Here is a 21,164-nt window from a genome sequence, read left to right on the forward strand (position 1 = left end):
GTGTGTTGACAGGAGAGGAGGGAGAGTGTGAGAGAGGAGAGGGGAGTGTGTGTGACAGGAGAGGAGGGAGAGTGTGTGACAGGAGAGGAGGGAGAGTGTGAGAGAGGAGAGGAGGGAGAGTGTGAGAGAGGAGAGGAGGGAGAGTGTGAGAGAGGAGAGGAGGAGAGTGAGAGAGGAGAGGGGAGTGTGTGTGAGAGAGGAGAGGGGAGTGTGTGCGAGAGAGGAGAGGGGAGTGTGTGTGTGGGATGACTTGGTTGGGATGAACACTGTCCTTGGGGACACACTGACCCAGACTGGTGTCAGTCTGGCTTGGAGTTCCTCTTGCGGGATAGCAGAGGGAACAGACAGGACCATGAAGCAGGGGTGGTTTCTCTGGACTCTCTGCGGCCTCTTCTGCCTGGCGGGTGCCTCAGGGCCGGAGCCACTGACCATCGCAGTGGTCCTCCCTCAGAACAACACGGCCTACCCGTGGGCCTGGCAGAGAGTGGGACCAGCTGTCCGTCTGGCCAGGGACAACATCAACAAGCAGCCTGGCCTTCTGACCAGCCACCACCTACACTACGTGTTTGGGAACTGCGAGGACGAACACGGCACCTGCTCCGAGTCCATCGCCCCCTTGGTGGCCGTGGACCTCAAGTTTGCCAACAACCCCGACGTCTTCGTAGGGCCTGGGTGCGTCTACACGGCAGCGCCCGTGGCCCGCTTCACTGGGCACTGGAAGGTGCCCATGCTGACAGCTGGTGCACCAGCCTACGGCTTCTCCTCCAGGTCCCACAACTACCCACTCATGACCAGGACTGGCCCCTCTCATGGCAAACTGGGTGAGTACGTGGCCCTCATCCACCGCCACTTCAACTGGACCAAGCAAGCCCTGATGATCTACAATGATGAGAAGACAGACGATAGACCCTGCTACTTTGCGGTTGAGGGTCTGTATCAGGAAGTACCCAAGTTCAAGAACCTGACAGTCATCGACATTCCCTTCAAGGAGAGCGGATCCATTGACTACACCTTCCTGATCCAGGAGATCAGGCAGAAAGGACGGAGTGAGTACAACAGTCTGTCTTTTCTTTGCAAAAATCATTCAGTGGAAAGCGAGCTCATTGGGCCCACCGTGTCGGTACTGGCTATTTTGGAAGAGTTATTTAATTAGCCCCGCACGCATCCATTTCACCGTTTGAAAGTTGTTGAATCTGCTTCCGCTGGTCTTTCAGACAGCGCGTTCCAGATCATAACAGCTCCCTGCGTAATCTTCTTTCCTGGTATCAGCTCTGCTTTTTATCAGGAACCAGATCGGGGTTGTTCTACGAAGATTGTGAAAGTGTAATTGTATTTTTTTGTGGGGGGAGGGCTATCAGATACACTAATGACCTTTTTCTCAAATCGGGGCACAGACCTAGACTTACACAGAGCACAGAAACAGGCCGTTCGGCCCATCTGCTCTGTGCTGGTGTTTCTGCTCCACACAAGCCTCCTCCCATCCCTTCTTCATCTCCCCCTATCCCCATATCCTTCTATCCCTTTCTCCCTCGTGTGTTTATCCAGCTTCCCCTTAAATGTATCTCTGCTATTCCCCCTCAACCACTCCCTGTGGTAGCGAGTTCCACATTCTCACCATCTCTCTGGGTGAAGAGGTTTCTCCTGAATTCCCCACTGGATTTATTAGAGACTGTCCTATATTTAATAGTCCGACCCCATTTTAAAACCTGTTTATGTTTCCTATCTGCCATTTCTTGCTCTGTTTAATAACCATTTTAATGGGGGACAGAGAGGGAGAACAATCACTTGTTTCCCACCTCACATCTCCCTCCTGTTATTGTGTCTGTGTCGAGGTGAGGATCAGTCTGCTGGGAGGGAGCAGAGTGGATGTGATCTGATCCAGTGACTTTTCATATAAGATCAGAGAGCACGAGGAATTGGTTTTAAACCCCTCAGTCAATCAATAGCGAGTGATTTACCTCCTCATTTCGAAAACATCCCATCGTTTCAATAATGAAAAAAAACACCTCTTCAGGTGTGTTCACTTTGTTCACTGTCGATTCTGTAAATTGAATGAAATAAATCTGTGGTAAAGCTCTCTATTAATCTGCAGGCTCCGTAATATCGCAGCAGTACATCAAACGGCACACGATCCTGCCCAAAGTAAAATGTAATTCTTTCAATTTGAATTTATCTCGGTGTCACAAAGGTTGTTGTTAAATTCTGACGTGCGGCGATGAGCACGGTAAGTGGGAGTACATTCAAAGTGAGCAGGCACCGGAATGTGTATAAACAGAGGGTCGTAAGTCATCACAAGCCTACGCACAGGGACTATAAACACAAGGTAACACTACTACAGTTACACAGAACGCCAGAGAGGGCTCCTTTCCAGTTCCGTATCCAGTTCAGGGGGGGGGCTTCCACCCTCAGGAAGGAGGTTGTAGCCTTTACTGATACACCAGGAATGTACCTGGGATGGAATGGTGGAACAAAGTGCCTTTATAGATGACGGCTGTGGTTTCCGAGACTGGTTTCAATCGCCTGAGGAGAGGGATGTTCCTCCGATTCCGGCCTCTCCCGATTCCCATCGCTCCACCATCAGCGGCCGTGCCTTCAGCTGCCTGGGGTCCTAAGCTCTGGAATTCTCTCCCTAAACCTCTCCGCCTTTGTCTCTCTCTCCTCCTTTAAGACACTCCTTAAAACCGACATCTTTGACTGTGCTTTTGGTCACCTACTGAGGGAGCGCCGCACTGTCGGAGGGTCAGTACTGAGGGAGCGCCGCACTGTCGGAGGGTCAGTACTGAGGGACTGCCGCACTGTCGGAGGGTCAGTACTGAGGGAGCTCCGCACTGTCGGAGGGTCAGTACTGAGGGAGCGCCGCACTGTTGGAGGGTCAGTACTGAGGGAGCGCCGCACTGTCGGAGGGTCAGTACTGAGGGAGTGCCGCACTGTCGGAGGGTCAGTACTGAGGGAGTGCCGCACTGTCGGAGGGTCAGTACTGAGGGAGCTCCGCACTGTCGGAGGGTCAGTACTGAGGGAGCTCCGCACTGTCGGAGGGTCAGTACTGAGGGAGTGCCGCACTGTCGGAGAGTCAGTACTGAGGGAGCTCCGCACTGTCGGAGGGTCAGTACTGAGGGAGCGCCGCACTGTCGGAGGGTCAGTACTGAGGGAGCGCCACACTGTCGGAGGGTCAGTACTGAGGGAGCGCCGCACTGTCGGAGGGTCAGTACTGAGGGAGTGCCGCACTGTCGGAGGGTCAGTACTGAGGGAGTGCCGCACCGTCGGAGGGTCAGTATTGAGGGAGTGCCGCACTATCGGAGGGTCAGTACTGAGGGAGTGCTGCACTGTCGGAGGGTCAGTACTGAGGGAGTGCTGCACTGTCGGAGGGTCAGTACTGCGGGAGCGCTGCACTGTCGGAGGGTCAGTACTGAGGGAGTGCAGCACTGTCGGAGGGTCAGTACTGAGGGAGTGCCGCACCGTCGGAGGGTCAGTACTGAGGGAGTGCCGCACTGTCGGAGGTTCCATCTTTCAGATGAGCTTTAATGTTTTAAAAAAGACTTGCATTTCTACATCACTTATAATGACCCAAAGAGCTTTACAGCCAATGAGCTGTCGTCACTGTTGTAATATAGGGAACATTGCCATCAATTTGTGCTCCAACAAACTGCAATCTGATATAACCACCACATCCATTATTGTTCAGTGGTGTTGGTTGAGGGGTAAACATTGTCCCCCCCTCAACATCTGAGAATTACCCCTTTTCCCAAATAGTGATTGTGGGAGCTTTTACATCCTCCTGAGAGGGGCAAATAGTACCTCAGGTTAAAGCTCATCTGAAAGATGGAACCTCCGACAGTGCAGCACTCCCTCAGTACTGTCCCTCCGACAGTGCGGCACTCCCACAGTACTGACCCTCCGACAGTGCGGCAGTCCCTCGGTACTGACCCTCCGACAGTGCGGCGCTCCCTCAGTACTGACCCTCCGACAGTGCGGCGCTCCCTCAGTACTGACCCTCCGACAGCGCGGTACTCTCTCAGTACCGACCCTCCGACAGTGCGGCGCTCCCTCAGTACTGTCCCTCCGACAGTGCGGCACTCCCACAGTACTGACCCTCCGACAGTGCAGCACTCCCTCAGTACTGACCCTGTGACAGTGCTGCACTCCCTCAGTACTGTCCCTCCGACAGTGCGGCACTCCCTCAGTACTGTCCCTCCGACAGTGCGGCACTCCCACAGTACTGACCCTCTGACAGTGCTGCACTCCCTCAGTACTGACCCTCCGACAGTGCAGCACTCCCTGAGTACTGTCCCTCCGACAGTGCGGCACTCTCTCAGTACTGTCCCTCCGACAGTACGGCACTCCCACAGTACTGACCCTCCGACAGTGCGACACTCCCTCAGTACTGATCCTCCGACAGTGCGGCACTCCCACAGTACTGACCCTCCGACAGTGCGGCACTCCCTCGGTACTGACCCTCCGACAGTGCAGCACTCCCTCAGTACTGTCCCTCCGACAGTGCGGCACTCCCTTAGTACTGTCCCTGCGACAGTGCGGCACTCCCTCAGTACTGTCCCTCCGACAGTGCGGCACTCCCACAGTACTGACCCTCCGACAGTGCGGCACTCCCTCAGTACTGATCCTCCGACAGTGCGGCACTCCCTCAGTACTGACCCTCCGACAGTGCGGCACTCCCTCAGTACTGTCCCTCCGACAGTGTGGCACTCCCACAGTACTGACCCTCCGACAGTGCGGCACTCCCTCGGTACTGACCCTCCGACAGTGCAGCACTCCCTCAGTACTGTCCCTCCGACAGTGCGGCACTCCCTTAGTACTGTCCCTGCGACAGTGCGGCACTCCCTCAGTACTGACCCTCCGACAGTGCGGCACTCCCTCAGTACTAACCCTCCGACAGTGCGGCACTCCCTCAGTACTGACCCTCCGACAGTGCGGCGCTCCCTCAGTACTGACCCTCTGACAGTGCTGCACTCCCTCAGTACTGTCCCTCCGACAGTGCGGCACTCCCTCAGTACTGTCCCTCCGACAGTGCGGCACTCCCTCAGTACTGTCCCTCCGACAGTGCGGCACTCCCTCAGTACTGTCCCTCCGACAGTGCGGCACTCCCTCAGTACTGTTCCTCCGACAGTGCGGCACTCCCACAGTACTGACCCTCCGACAGTGCGGCAGTCCCTCGGTACTGACCCTCCGACAGTGCGGCGCTCCCTCAGTACTGACCCTCCGACAGTGCGGCGCTCCCTCAGTACTGACCCTCCGACAGCGCGGTATTCTCTCAGTACCGACCCTCCGACAGTGCGGCGCTCCCTCAGTACTGACCCTCCGACAGCGCGGTACTCTCTCAGTACCGACCCTCCGACAGTGCGGCGCTCCCTCAGTACTGACCCTCCGACAGTGCGGCGCTCCCTCAGTACTGACCCTCCGACAGTGCGGTACTCTCTCAGTACCGACCCTCCGACAGTGCGGCGCTCCCTCAGTACTGACCCTCCGACAGTGCGGCGCTCCCTCAGTACTGACCCTCCGACAGTGCGGCGCTCCCTCAGTACTGACCCTCCGACAGTGCGGCGCTCCCTCAGTACTGACCCTCCGACAGTGCGGCACTCCCTCAGTACTGACCCTCCGACAGTGCGGTACTCTCTCAGTACCGACCCTCCGACAGTGCGGCGCTCCCTCAGTACTGACCCTCCGACAGTGCGGTACTCTCTCAGTACCGACCCTCCGACAGTGCGGCGCTCCCTCAGTACTGACCCTCCGACAGTGCGGCGCTCCCTCAGTACTGACCCTCCGACAGTGCGGCGCTCCCTCAGTACTGACCCTCCGACAGTGCGGCACTCCCTCAGTACTGACCCTCCGACAGTGCGGCACTCCCTCAGTACTGACCCTCTGACAGTGCGGCACTCCCTCAGTACTGACCCTCCGACAGTGCGGCGCTCCCTCAGTACTGACCCTCCGACAGTTCGGCACTCCCTCAGCACTGACCCACCGACAGTGCGTCGCTCCCTCAGTACTGACCCTCCGACAGTGCGGCGCTTCCTCAGTACTGACCCTCCAACAGTGTGGCGCTCCCTCAGTACTGACCCTCCGACAGTGCGGCGCTCCCTCAGTACTGACCCTCCGACAGTTCGGCACTCCCTCAGCACTGACCCACCGACAGTGCGTCGCTCCCTCAGTACTGACCCTCCGACAGTGCGGCGCTCCCTCAGTACTGACCCTCCAACAGTGTGGCGCTCCCTCAGTACAGGCACTGGAGTGAGAGTCTCAAGTTTCTGGAGTGGGGCAGAAACCCACGAGCTTGTAACTCTGAGACAATCGTCCAGGGTCCTTGCTCCTGATGACTGTCCGGTAGCACTCCCTGGAACGTGTGTGAGTGAGGACAGGGTTGGAGACAGCTGTGATGCTCACCATCCATCAGTGATAATTACTGCTCCCTTAAGAATGGAGACAGTGTGACTGTATCTCTGGGAGAGTCAGTGGATTCTAGATGTGGAGTTTACTATTCATTCACAGCCCAGGACTGTCAGACTGGGAGTGAGAATCTCAAGGCCAGAACATGCAGTCCCTGGTCCCTTCTGACCAAAATTAGTCTCAGCATTTCCCCCCCCACAGAGAGAAATAAATTCAGCTTCGGCTCCCTCCCCTTAACTGTGGCCAGGTATTGTCCAAAAGGAGCTGTTACAGTGTCTCCTGGAGTTATCCTCCGTGCTCCAGCTGTGACAAAGGGACATTGCATCCCTGTCATAGTGACATTGCCTTTTGAAAGCAATGCTGAATGGCATTTTTCTTAATTCATTCATGGGATGTGGGCATCACTGGCCAGGCCAGCATTTATTGCCCATCCCTAATTGCCTTTGAGAAGGTGGTGGTGAGCTGCCTTCTTGAACTGCTGCAGTACATTTGCGGTAGGTATACCCACAGTGCCGTTAGGAAGGGAGTTCCAGGATTTTGACCCAGCGACGGTGAAGGAACGGCGATATAGTTCCAAGTCAGGATGGTGTGTGACTTGGAGGGGAACTTGCAGGTGGTGGTGTTCCCATGTATTTGCTGCCCTTGTCCTTCTAGTTGGTGGAGGTCGCGGGTTTGGAAGGTGCTGTCTAAGGAGCCTTGGTGTATTGCTGCAGTGCATCTTGTAGATGGTACACACTGCTGCCATTGTGCGTCGGTGTTGGAGGGAGTGAATGTTTGTAGATGGGGTGCCAATCAAGTGGGCTGCTTTGTTCTGGACGGTGTCAAGCTTTTTGAGTGTTGTTGGAGCTGCACCCATCCAGGCAAGTGGAGAGTATTCCATCACACTCCTGACTTGTGCCTTGTAGATGGTGGACAGGCTTTGGGGAGTCAGGAGGTGAGTTACTCAGTTGAGACTTCCCAGCCTCTGACCTGTATCATTCACACAGGTGGAATGTCTCACACTGGAGCAGAATGTGTGATCTTGCAGAGTGCTGAACTGTCGTGTTCAAACAGTGACGCCCACACTGCTGAGCAATTTGAATCATGAAAAATAAAAATAGTATGGAAAGGATTTATGAAACAAACACTGAGCATTCTGTGTGGGCAGAAGACACCAGGAGGAAATTAAATACTCGAGGCGGGGTGGGGGGGGAGGTGTCCAGTGATTGAATATTCGGAAGCTGAGAGTCAGGTCAGATTATTACAGCACTGAAAAGGTGAGTCGGTGGAGGATGAGTGTGGAGTGTTGGTGAGGACAGTCCCGATACTTGTCACTGAGGGAGGGAACCTGACAGCAGGCCTTTCTCTTCACCCCCAGCCCACTCCTGCCTCCCAATATTCCAAACTTTCTCTCCCAAAGGAGCTGGATCCTTGCCTGTGGAGACGGAGACTGACAAGAGCTGTTACCCGGGCTGGTCATCTTCACGTGGTGAGGGGAGTGTGGCGGGAATCGCGGCTGAGGGTTGCAGCACATTCATTCTTAGAGGTCTTGCCAGGGTAGATGCTGGGGGTGGTGGGGATGGGGGGTGGGGGGAGGGGAAGGGGGAGGTGGGGCATGTTTCCCCCTGGCTCGGGAGTCTCGAACTAGGGGCACAGTCTCAAGTTAAAGGGGTCGGCCCTTGAGGACTGAGATGAAGAGAAATTTCTTCACTCAGAGGGTGGTGAATCTTTCTCTACCCCGGAGAGCTCAAGTATATTCAAGACTGAGATCGATAGATTTTTGGTGACGGAGGGAATTAAGTGAAAGGGCGGGAAAATAGGGTTGAGGTCGAGGATCAGCAATGACCTTATTGAATGGCAGAGCAGGCTCAAGGGGCCGAATGGCCTCCTCATGCCCCTATTTGACGTTAGCAGCGGATGATCTGAGGCAGGGGCACAGATGGATACAGTAGGGCTGTCGTCTCACTGCCTGTCTTTGTTGCTCTTATCTCCCCGCCCCCCCCCGGATAGTTGTCTACATTTGCTGCTCTCCCAACACCTTCCGCCAGCTGATCCTCAATGCCAGGCGGGCGGGCATGACCGACGGGGATTACGCCTTCTTCCACGTGGACGTGTTCGGGGAAAGCCTCCGGGGGGCACGGGGGCGGGCACCATTGTTGCCGTGGAGACGGCAGGACCCGGACGACGAGGACGCCAAAGAGGCCTACGCGGTAAGGCTGCACCATTCCGCCGTGGTTGTTTGAGGTCCGGGCGGGAGGGCGAGTGGGGGAATCTGCACTGGAATGTCTTTACATGAACTTTACATTGAGTTTCGATAGAATTACAGAGAAGTTACATATATTTCTATCATTCCACATCAAATTTCGATAGAATTAGATCGATGTTCAGTTAGTTTACATGGGATTGCACAGCTATAAATAGAACTAATACAGAATGACGTAGAATTATGTAGATTCAAACACAACTTTGCATAGAAACACACTGAAATAACAGCACCAAAACAGGCCACTCGGCCCATCTGCTCTGTGCTGGTGTTTCTGCTCCACTCGAGCCTCCTCCCACCCCCCTCTTCATCTCCCCCTATCCCCATATCCTTCTATTCCTTTCTCCCTCGTGTCATTATCCGGCCTCCCCTTAAATGTATCTCTGCTATTCCCCTCAGCCACTCCCTGTGGTAGCGAGTTCCACATTCTCACCATCTCTCTGGGGAAAGGAGGTTTCTCCTGAATTCCCCATTGGATTTATTAGTATTATGAGGGTTGATTATTATTGATCAGTATTGATTTATTCTTGTATCAGAATGATTTGTGTCATTTCTCTGACTGATGGTGTTCGGTCAGTGTAACAATCTGATGTTCTCTCTCTCTCTCTCAGGCAGTCATGGTGATAACATACAGAGAGCCTGAGAACCCTGAATACAGCCAGTTCGTGCAAGATTTAAAACTATACGCCTTGCAGTATTTCAATTTCACCATCGAGGACACCCTGGTGAGTTCCTGGCAGATGCAGAGACCAGGAGCAGTGAAACACCTTCAGAGAGGCTTTCTGTTGGTACCCTTCCTGTCAGCTGCGTCTCAGTAGGCAGCTCTCCCACCTCCGAGACAGAGACTTGAGCACATAATCCAAGCTCAGACTTCAGTGCAGTACTGAGGGAGTGCCGCACTGACGGAGAGTCAGTACTGAGGGAGCGCCGCACTGTCGGAGGGTCAGTACTGAGGGAGTGCCGCACTGTCAGAGGGTCAGTACTGAGGGAGGGCCGCACTGTCGGAGGGTTAGTACTGAGGGAGTGCCGCACTGTTGGAGGGTCAGTACCGAGGGAGTGCCGCATTGTCAGAGGGTCAGTATTGAAGGAGTGCTGCACAGTTGGAGGGTCAGTACTGAGGGAGTGCCGCACTGTCGGAGGGTCAGTACTGAGGGAGTGCCGCACTGTCGGAGGGTCAGTACTGAGGGAGTGCCGCACAGTTGGAGGGTCAGTACTGAGGGAGCGCCGCACTGTCGGAGGGTCAGTACTGAGGGAGTGCTGCACTGTCGGAGGGTCAGTACTGAGGGAGTGCTGCACTGTCGGAGGGTCAGTACTGAGAGAGTGCTGCCCTGTCAGAGGGTCTGTACTGAGGGAGTGCTGTACTGTCGGAGGGTCAGTACTGAGGGAGTGCTGCACTGTCGGAGGGTCAGTACTGAGGGAGTGCTGCACTGTCGGAGGGTTAGTACTGAGGGAGTGCTGCACTGTTGGAGGGTCAGTACTGAGGGAGTGCTGCCCTGTCGGAGGGTCTGTACTGAGGGAGTGCTGTACTGTCGGAGGTCTGTACTGAGGGAGTGCTGCACTGTCGGAGGTCTGTACTGAGGGAGTGCTGCACTGTCGGAGGTTCAGTACTGAGGGAGTGCTGCACTGTCGGAGGGTCAGTACTGCGGGAGCGCCGCACTGTCGGAGGGTCAGTACTGAGGGAGCGCCGCAATGTCGGAGGGTCAGTACTGAGGGAGTGCCGCACTGTCGGATGGTCAGTACTGAGGGAGTGCTGCACAGTTGGAGGGTCAGTACTGAGGAAACGCCGCACTGTCGGAGGTTCAGTACTGAGGGAGTGCTGCACAGTTGGAGGGTCAGTACTGAGGGAGCGCCGCACTGTCAGAGGGTCAGTACTGAGGGAGTGCCGCATTGTCGGAGGGTCAGTACTGAGGGAGTGCTGCACTGTCGGAGGGTCAGTACTGAGGGAGTGCTGCACTGTCGGAGGGTCAGTACTGAGGGAGTGCTGCACTGTCGGAGGGTCAGTACTGAGGGAGTGCCGCACTGTCAGAGGTTCAGTACTGAGGGAGTGCTGCACTGTCGGAGGGTCAGTACTGAGGGAGTGCTGCACTGTCGGATGGTCAGTACTGAGGGAGTGCTGCACTGTCGGAGGGTCAGTACTGAGGGAGTGCTGCACTGACGGAGGGGGTCAGTACTGAGGGAGTGCTGCACTGTCGGAGGGTCAGTACTGAGGGAGTGCTGCACTGTCGGAGGGTCAGTACTGAGGGAGCGCTGCACAGTCTGAGGGGCAGTACTGAGGGAGTGTCGCACTGTCGGAGGGTCAGTACTGAGGGAGTGCTGCACTGTCGGAGGGTCAGTACTGAGGGAGTGTCGCACTGTCGGAGGGTCAGTACTGAGGGAGTGCTGCACTGTCGGAGAGTCAGTACTGAGGGAGCGCTGCACTGTCAGAGGGTCAGTACTGAGGGAGTGCTGCACTGTCGGAGAGTCATTACTGAGGGAGTGCTGCACTGTCAGAGATGCCATATACAAGTGCAGGTTGTTGTGTTGACAACACAAGATCAGCGATTTACTTCATCTGATTCTACATCCGATGTCGTCACCCCACTCTGTGCTCCTCCTCCCCCACTGCATGTCCTGTATCCTCAGCCTCACCTCTGCCCTGCTTTTCCCTTCCAGATGAATTACATTGCGGGAGCATTCTACGATGGAGTCATGCTGTATGCCCACGCCCTGAATGAGACCCTCGCTGCTGGAGGGACCCCAAGAAATGGGGAAGCCATTACCCGACAGATGTGGAACCGAACCTTCCATGGTAAGCCGAATGTAGCAGTGATCCCAGCAGTCAGTGTAGAGATATCCCCCTGACAGAGAGACAGTGTACAGATATCTCTCTGAGAGACACCAGTCACTGGAGAGATGTCCCCCTGACAGAGAGACAGTGTACAGATATCTCTCTGAGAGACACCAGTCAGTGTAGAGATATCCCCCTGACAGAGAGACAGTGTACAGATATCTCTCTGACAGACACCAGTCAGTGTAGAGATATCCCCCTGACAGAGAGACAGTGTACAGATATCTCTCTGAGAGACACCAGTCAGTGTAGAGATATCCCCCTGACAGAGAGACAGTGTACAGATATCTCTCTGACAGACACCAGTCATTGGAGAGATGTCCCCCTGACAGAGAGACAGTGTACAGATATCTCTCTGACAGACACCAGTCATTGGAGAGATATCCCCCTGACAGAGAGACAGTGTACAGATATCTCTCTGCAGACACCAGTCAGTGTACAGATCTCACTCTGAGAGAGAGGACTGAGAGACACCAGTCAGTGTACAGAAATCACCCTGAGAGAGAGGGACTGTGAGACACCAGTCAGTGTACAGATATCACCCTGAGATAGAGGGACTGAGAGACACCAGTCAGTGTACAGATATCACCCTGAGAGAGAGGCACTGAGAGACACCAGTCAGTGTACAGATATCACCCTGAGAGAGAGGCACTGAGAGACACCAGTCAGTGTACAGAAATCACCCTGAGAGAGAGGGACTGTGAGACACCAGTCAGTGTACAGATATCACCCTGAGATAGAGGGACTGAGAGACACCAGTCAGTGTACAGATATCACCCTGAGAGAGAGGCACTGAGAGACACCAGTCAGTGTACAGATATCACCCTGAGAGAGAGGGACTGAGAGACACCAGTCAGTGTACAGATATCACCCTGAGAGAGAGGGGGCTGAGAGACACCAGTCACTGTACAGATATCTCCTTGAGAGAGACTGACTGAGAGTCACCAGTCAGTGTACAGATTTCACCCTGAGAGAGGGACTGAGAGACACCAGTCAGTGTACAGATATCACCCTGAGAGAGACTGACTGAGAGACACCAGTCAGTGTACAGATATCTCCCTGACAGAGACAGTGTACAGATATCTCTCTGACAGACACCAGTCAGTGTACAGATATCACCCTGGCAGAGAGACAGTGTACAGATATCTCTCTGACAGACACCAGCCAGTGTAGAGATATCCCCCTGACAGAGAGACAGTGTACAGATATCTCTCTGGCAGACACCACTCAGTGTAGAGATATTCCCCTGACAGAGAGACAGTGTACAGATATCTCTCTGACAGACACCAGTCAGTGTAGAGATATCCCCCTGACAGAGAGACAGTGTACAGATATCTCTCTGAGAGACAGCAGTCAGTGTACAGATATCCCCCTGACAGAGAGACAGTGTACAGATATCTCTCTGAGAGACACCAGTCAGTGTAGAGATATCCCCCTGACAGAGAGACAGTGTACAGATATCTCTCTGAGAGACACCAGTCAGTGTAGAGATATCCCCCTGACAGAGAGACAGTGTACAGATATCTCTCTGGCAGACACCACTCAGTGTAGAGATATTCCCCTGACAGAGAGACAGTGTACAGATATCTCTCTGACAGACACCAGTCAGTGTAGAGATATCCCCCTGACAGAGAGACAGTGTACAGATATCTCTCTGAGAGACACCAGTCAGTGTAGAGATATCCCCCTGACAGAGAGACAGTGTACAGATATCTCTCTGGCAGACACCACTCAGTGTAGAGATATTCCCCTGACAGAGAGACAGTGTACAGATATCTCGCTGAGAGACAGCAGTCAGTGTAGAGATATCCCCCTGACGGAGAGACAGTGTACAGATATCTCTGTGACAGACACCAGTCAGTGTAGAAATATCCCCCTGACAGAGAGACAGTGTACAGATATCTCTCTGACAGACACCAGTCAGTGTAGAGATATCCCCCTGACAGAGAGACAGTGTACAGATATCTCTGTGACAGACACCAGTCAGTGTAGAAATATCCCCCTGACAGAGAGACAGTGTACAGATATCTCTCTGACAGACACCAGTCAGTGTAGAGATATCCCCCTGACAGAGAGACAGTGTACAGATATCTCTGTGACAGACACCAGTCAGTGTAGAGATATCCCCCTGACAGAGAGACAGTGTACAGATATCTCTCTGAGAGACACCAGTCAGTGTACAGATATGACCCTGAGAGAGTGACTGAGAGACACCAGTCAGTGTACAGATATCACCCTGAGAAAGATCGGACTGAGAGACACCAGTCAGTGTACAGATATCACCCTGAGAGGGAGGGACTGAGAGAAACCAGTCAGTGTACAGATATCACCCTGAGAGGGAGGGACTGAGAGAAACCAGTCAGTGTACAGATATCTCCCTGAGAGAGAGAGACTGAGAGACACCAGTCAGTGTACAGATATCACCCCGAGGGAGGGGGACTGAGAGACACCAGTCAGTGTAGAGATATTCCCCTGACAGAGAGACAGTGTACAGATATCTCTCTGAGAGACACCAGTCAGTGTATTGATATCCCCCTGACAGAGAGACAGTGTACAGATATCTCTCTGACAGACACCAATCAGTGTAGAGATATCCCCCTGACAGAGAGACAGTGTACAGATATCTCTCTGACAGACACCAGTCAGTGTAGAGATATCCCCCTGACAGAGAGACATTGTACAGATATCTCTCTGACAGACACCAGTCAGTGTAGAGATATCCCCCTGACAGAGAGACAGTGTACAGATATCTCTCTGACAGACACCAATCAGTGTAGAGATATCCCCCTGACAGAGAGACAGTGTACAGATATCTCTCTGACAGACACCAGTCAGTGTACAGATATCACTCTGAGAGAGAGGGACTGAGAGACACCAGTCAGTGTACAGATATCACCCTGAGAGACACCAGTCAGTGTACAGATATCGCCCTGAGAGAGAGGGACTGAGAGACACCAGTCAGTGTACAAATATCACCCTGAGAGAGAGGGACTGAGAGACACCAGTCAGTGTACAGATATCACCCTGAGAGAGAGGGACTGAGAGACACCAGTCAGTGTACAGATATCACCCTGTGAGAGAGGCACTGAGAGACACCAGTCAGTGTACAGATATCACCCTGAGAGAGAGGGACTGAGAGACACCAGTCAGTGTACAGATATCACCCTGACAGAGAGGGACTGAGAGACACCAGTCAGTGTACAGATATCACCCTGAGAGGGAGGGACTGAGAGAAACCAGTCAGTGTACAGATATCTCCCTGAGAGAGAGAGACTGAGAGACACCAGTCAGTGTACAGATATCACCCCGAGGGAGGGAGACTGAGAGACACCAGTCAGTGTAGAGATATTCCCCTGACAGAGAGACAGTGTACAGATATCTCTCTGAGAGACAGCAGTCAGTGTAGAGATATCCCCCTGACAGAGAGACAGTGTACAGATATCTCTCTGACAGACACCAGTCAGTGTAGAGATATCCCCCTGACAGAGAGACAGTGTACAGATATCTCTCTGACAGACACCAGTCAGTGTAGAGATATCCCCCTGACAGAGAGACAGTGTACAGATATCTCTCTGAGAGACACCAGTCAGTGTAGAGATATCCCCCTGACAGAGAGACAATGCACAGATATCTCTCTGACAGACACCAGTCAGTGTAGAGATATCCCCCTGACAGAGAGACAGTGTACAGATATCTCTCTGAGAGACACCAGTCAGTGTAGAGATATCCCCCTGACAGAGAGACAGTGTACAGATATCTCTCTGAGAGACAGCAGTCAGTGTAGAGATATCCCCCTGACAGAGAGACAGTGTACAGATATCTCTCTGACAGACACCAGTCAGTGTATTGATATCCCCCTGACAGAGAGACAGTGTACAGATATCTCTCTGACAGACACCAGTCAGTGTACAGATATCACTCTGAGAGAGAGGGACTGAGAGACACCAGTCAGTGTACAGATATCGCCCTGAGAGAGAGGGACTGAGAGACACCAGTCAGTGTACAGATATCACCCTGAGAGACACCAGTCAGTGTACAGATATCACCCTGAGAGAGAGGGACTGAGAGACACCAGTCAGTGTACAGATATCACCCTGAGAGAGAGGCACTGAGAGACACCAGTCAGTGTACAGATATCACCCTGAGAGAGAGGGACTGAGAGACACCAGTCAGTGTACAGATATCACCCTGAGAGAGAGGGACTGAGAGACACCAGTCACTGTACAGATATCTCCCTGAGAGATAGAGACTGAGAGACTCCAGTCAGTGTACAGATTTCACCCTGAGAGAGACTGACTGAGAGACACCAGTCAGTATTCCGATATCTCCCTGAGAGTGAGGGACTGAGAGACACCAGTCAGTGTACAGATATCACCCTGAGGGAGAGGGACTGAGAGACACCAGTCAGTGTACAGATATCACCCTGAGAGAGACTGACTGAGAAACACCAGTCAGTGTACAGATATCACCCTGGCAGAGAGACAGTGTACAGATATCTCTCTGACAGACACCAGTCAGTGTTGAGATATCCCCCTGATGGAGAGACAGTGTACAGATATCTCTCTGACAGACACCAGTCAGTGTAGAATTATCCCCCTGACAGAGACAGTGTACAGATATCTCTCTGAGAGACAGCAGTCAGTGTAGAGATATCCCCCTGACAGAGAGAGACAGTGTACAGATATCACTCTGACAGACACCCGTCAGTGTAGAGATATCCCCCTGACAGAGAGAGACAGTGTACAGATACCTCTCTGACAGACACCAGTCAGTGTAGAGATATGACCCTGAGAGAGTGACTGAGAGACACCAGTCAGTGTACAGATGTCACCCTGAGAAAGATCGGACTGAGAGACACCAGTCAGTGTACAGATATCACCCTGAGAGAGAGGGACTGAGAGACACCAGTCAGTGTACAGTTATCACCCTGAGAGAGAGACTGAGAGACACCAGTCAGTGTACAGGTATCACCCTGAGAGAGAGGGACTGAGAGACACCAGTCAGTGTACAATATCACCCTGAGAGAGAGGGACTGAGAGACACCAGTCAGTGTACAGATATCTCCCTGAGAGAGAGGGACTGAGAGACACCAGTCAGTGTACAGATATCACCCTGAGAGAGGGACTGAGAGACACCAGTCAGTGTACAATATCACCCTGAGAGAGAGGGACTGAGAGACACCAGTCAGTGTACAGATATCTCCCTGAGAGAAAGGTACTTGGAGACACCAGTCAGTGTACCGATATCACCCTGAGGGAGAGAGACTGAGAGACACCAGTCAGTGTACAGATATCACTCTGAGAGAGAGGGACTGAGAGACACCAGTCAGTGTACAGATATCACCCTGAGAGACACCAGTCAGTGTACAGATATCACTCTGAGAGAGAGGGACTGAGAGACACCAGTCAGTGTACAGATATCACTCTGAGAGAGAGGGACTGAGAGACACCAGTCAGTGTACAGATATCACTCTGAGAGAGAGGGGACTGAGAGACACCAGTAGTGTACAGATATCACCCTGAAAGAGAGGGGACTGAGAGACACCAGTCAGTGTCGAGATATCCCCTGACAGAGAGACAGTGTACAGATATCTCTCTGACAGACACCAGTCAATGGTAGAGATATCCCCCTGACAGAGAGACAGTGTACAGATATCTCTCTGAGAGACACCAGTCAAGTGGTTGAGATATCCCCCTGACAGAGAGACAGTGTACAGATATCTCTCTGAGAGACACCAGTCAGTGTAGAGATATCCCCCTGACAGAGAGACAGTGTACAGATATCTCTCTGACAGACACCAGTCAGTGTAAAGATATCACCCTGAGAGAGAGGGACTGAGAGACACCAGTCAGTGTACAGATATCACCCTGAGAGAGAGGGACTGAGAGACACCAGTCAGTGTACAGATATCTCCCTGAGAGAGAGGGGACTGAGAGACACCAGTCAGTGTATAGATATCACCCTGAGAGAGAGAGACTGAGAGACACCAGTCAGTGTACAGATATCACCCTGAGAGAGAGAGACTGAGAGACACCAGTCAGTGTACAGATATCACCCTGAGAGAGAGGGACTGAGAAACACCAGTCAGTGTACAGATATCTCCCTGAGAGAGAGGGGACTGAGAAACACCAGTCAGTGTATAGATATCACCCTGAGAGAGAGAGACTGAGAGACACCAGTCAGTGTACAGATATCACCCTGAGAGAGAGAGACTGAGAGACACCAGTCAGTGTACAGATATCACCCTGAGAGAGAGGGACTGAGAGACACCAGTCAGTGTGCAGAGGTCACCCTGAGAGGGACTGAGAGACACCAGTCAGTGTACAGATATCACCCTGAGAGAGAGGGGATTGAGAGACACCAGTCATTGTACAGATATCACCCTGAGAGAGAGGGACTGAGAGACACCAGTCAGTGTGGAGATATCACCCTGAGAGAGAGAGACTGAGAGACACCAGTCAGTGTACAGATATCACCCTGAGAGAGAGGGACTGAGAGACACCAGTCAGTGTACAGATATCACCCTGAGAGAGAGGGACTGAGAGACACCAGTCAGTGTACAGATATCACCCTGAGAGAGAGGGACTGAGAGACACCAGTCAGTGTACAAATATCACCCTGAGAGAGAGGGGACTGAGAGACACCAGTACAGATATCTCCTTCTCCATGTGGAAATGGGGAGTGGGTGAGTCGGGTGTGAGTGGAGTGGAGGATTGAGGATTGGGAGGAGGTGGGCAGGGAAATTCCCGCATTGGTGGATGACTCATTTTCCATCGTTTTCCGTTTTACTCTCTGCAGGAGTGACTGGTTTTCTGAAGATGGATGAAAATGGGGACAGGGAGAATGATTACTCACTGTGGGACATGACCGACACTGATTCTGGAACCTTCCAGGTCAGAAAATCTCCTTCCTTTCTCCTCATGGTGCTCCCTCACAGTATTCCGGGTGCCTTTCTCATCACTGTTGTAACATGGGAAACACTCCCTGCCCTTTGTCTTCCTGATCTGTAAGGTGTCAGCTGTCAATCAGTGGCTTACACTCTCGCCTCCTTTGAAAGAGATGCTGTCTTTCAGATACGATATTAAACCGGTCTGCCCTCTCAGATGGACATAAAAGATCCCAAGGCCATTATTTCAGAGAAGAGAAGGGGAGTTCATTGCAGCCAACATTTATCATTCAACCATTGTTACCATAACAGATTATCAGGACATTATCAATGATTGTTGCTGACAGCTTGCTGTGTGCAAATTGTTTGTTGCATTTCCTCCATTACAACAGTACTGTCCCACCAACAGTGCAGCACTCCCTCAGTACTGACCCTCCGAAGGTGCGGCACTCCCTCAGTACTGACCCTCCGACAGTGCGGCACTCCCTCAGTACTGACCCTCCGACAGTGCGGCACTCCCTCAGTACTGACCCTCCAACTGTGCTGCACTCCCTCAGTACTGACCCTCCGACAGTGCGGCACTCCCTCAGTACTGACCCTCCGACAGTGCGGCACTCCCTCAGTACTGACCCTCCAACTGTGCTGCACTCCCTCAGTACTGACCCTCCGACAGTGCTGCACTCCCTCAGTACTGACCCTCCGACAGTGCTGCACTCCCTCAGTACTGACCCTCCGACAGTGCTGCACTCCCTCAGTACTGACCCTCCGACAGTGCTGCACTCCCTCAGTACTGACCCTCCGACAGTGCTGCACTCCCTCAGTACTGACCCTCCGACAGTGCTGCACTCCCTCAGTACTGACCCTCCGACAGTGCTGCACTCCCTCAGTACTGACCCTCCGACAGTGCTGCACTCCCTCAGTACTGACCCTCCGACAGTGCTGCACTCCCTCAGTACTGACCCTCCGACAGTGCTGCACTCCCTCAGTACTGACCCTCCGACAGTGCTGCACTCCCTCAGTACTGACCCTCCGACAGTGCTGCACTCCCTCAGTACTGACCCTCTGACAGTGCTGCACTCCCTCAGTACTGCTTTGGAAGTGTCAGCCTGGATTCTGAGCTCAGGTCTCTGAAGTGAGCCTTGACGCCATGTCCTTCTGACCCAGAGGCGAGACCGACAGCCGCTGAGTCGGGGGCTGGCAGCCATTTAATATTCCTTTCCATTTCGTCAGGTGGTGTCACATTACAACGGGACCATGAAGAGAATCCTGCCTGTTGCTGGAGTGGAGATTCACTGGCCTGGGAACACTGTGCCGAAGGATGTTCCTCGGTGTGGATTTGAAAATGAAAATCCGGCCTGCCAGAAAGGTCAGAGTTCATTAGTGGTACCGAGCGGTCAGTTGGTGGAGGTGGAGAGATCGCAGCCTATTTACCCAGAGAGAGAATGGCCCAACGAAGGCTACTTTCTCCCTTTACCCCAATCTTAGGGTGTAGATTGATTGATTCAGGTGCTGTCGTGCAGTGGGTATGTTACTGGCCTGGTAATATGGAGAACATGAGTTCAAATCCTTGCATGGCAGTTTGAGAATTAAACTTAGCCCCATTGTCTCAGGATAAGGGAATCGGCCATTTCGGACTGAGACGAGGATAAATTTCATCGTTCAGACGGTGGTGAGTCTTTAGAATTCTCAACCCCAAGACAGCTGTGTCTGCTCGGTCGCTGAGTGTATTCAAGAGTGAGATGGATAGATTTTTTGGGTGTTGAGGGCATCAACGGATATGGGGAGCCATGATCTTACTGCGGTGCAGCAGGCTCGAGGGGCCGAATGGCCTACCCCTGCTGTTATTTCCGGTCTTCTTCTCCCTACCGGGGTGTGGGGGCTGGAGCGGGGGCGCCAACCTTTTTGCTGGGGTACGTGTTGCCGTGAGAGTTGGCGCAGTCTCTGATATCTCAGCTGAGGCCGAACCACGCCCTATCCCCAGTCCTGCACTTTGGCCAATGTCCGCATCACGGAATCCTACAGCACAGAAGGAGGCCATTCGGCCCATCACGCCTGTGCCGGTTCTTTGGCCGAGCCATCCAGTTGACCCCACTCCCTCTGCTGTTTCCCCATAGAAGAATGTAACAATTCGAGGAAACCTCCTCCGGAACCCTCGCCAAGGCTTTAATGTGTGGGGCCTATTGATGATGTCCAGGATTCCACACGGATCCCATCCGGCAGGAGTTCCTGGATGGTGATGTGGGGCAGGAACCCTGGCTGATATTCCCTCCCACCTTTCCCTCCTCCCAAGCGCAGAGGTTACACAAGTCCCCTTCTGATACAAAATGGACCATTGCCCATTGATTCTGCCGTACGCTATCAGAATATTTCTTGCTGAGACTTTTCCTTCTTCCTCAGGGAGAGCGTTTACGATGCTGGAGGTCCTATCGATCGTTGTCAGTCTGATTCTCCTCATCATAACCATCTCCTCATTTCTGATCTACAGGTAATGGAAAGTTAGGAGGGTGCTTGGCAATGGGGTGTGTTACTCCATGAGAGAGGGTGTGATTATTCTTACAGAGTCCTGCATCGAATTTACAGCAGCGAAACAGGTGGGCTGGGCACCCAAACCCATCGCTAATTTATCTTGTACTTCCCCTGGCAGATGACGAGGTGGTTGTTGCATTGCTGAGGTTTCCAGGTGAGGGGTTTAACAATTGGACAGCTTTTCCAAAGGGCTAGAAGGGGCATGATGGGCCAACTGGCCTCACTCTGTGCTGTATTGTTGAATGACTCTCTAGGAAAGCCAGCCTCTTGTCAATGAATGTTCTTTC

The 21,164-nt window shown here is 53.0% G+C and overlaps 1 protein-coding gene across 2 annotated transcripts in view; it reads left to right on the forward strand.

Moving 5' to 3' along the window:
• Positions 1 to 352: 352 nt before the first annotated feature.
• LOC137356960 (atrial natriuretic peptide receptor 1-like) overlaps positions 353 to 21,164 on the forward strand; it is a 44,997-nt gene continuing 24,185 nt past the window's right edge. Inside the window, exons 1-8 of one of the 2 annotated variants that reach the window (XM_068022853.1) lie at positions 2,451 to 2,605; positions 7,796 to 7,864; positions 8,386 to 8,585; positions 9,250 to 9,363; positions 11,291 to 11,426; positions 18,264 to 18,358; positions 19,582 to 19,717; positions 20,749 to 20,836. In XM_068022853.1, coding sequence (XP_067878954.1) covers positions 2,485 to 2,605; positions 7,796 to 7,864; positions 8,386 to 8,585; positions 9,250 to 9,363; positions 11,291 to 11,426; positions 18,264 to 18,358; positions 19,582 to 19,717; positions 20,749 to 20,836 — 959 coding nt within the window. In that variant the 5' untranslated portion in view covers positions 2,451 to 2,484. Of the gene's footprint in view, positions 1,047 to 2,450; positions 2,606 to 7,795; positions 7,865 to 8,385; positions 8,586 to 9,249; positions 9,364 to 11,290; positions 11,427 to 18,263; positions 18,359 to 19,581; positions 19,718 to 20,748; positions 20,837 to 21,164 lie in introns of those variants that run through there. The other variant, XM_068022852.1, reaches the window with a different exon arrangement.

This window comes from Heterodontus francisci, chromosome 46, assembly GCF_036365525.1.
Source record: "Heterodontus francisci isolate sHetFra1 chromosome 46, sHetFra1.hap1, whole genome shotgun sequence".
Lineage (NCBI taxonomy): Eukaryota > Metazoa > Chordata > Chondrichthyes > Heterodontiformes > Heterodontidae > Heterodontus > Heterodontus francisci.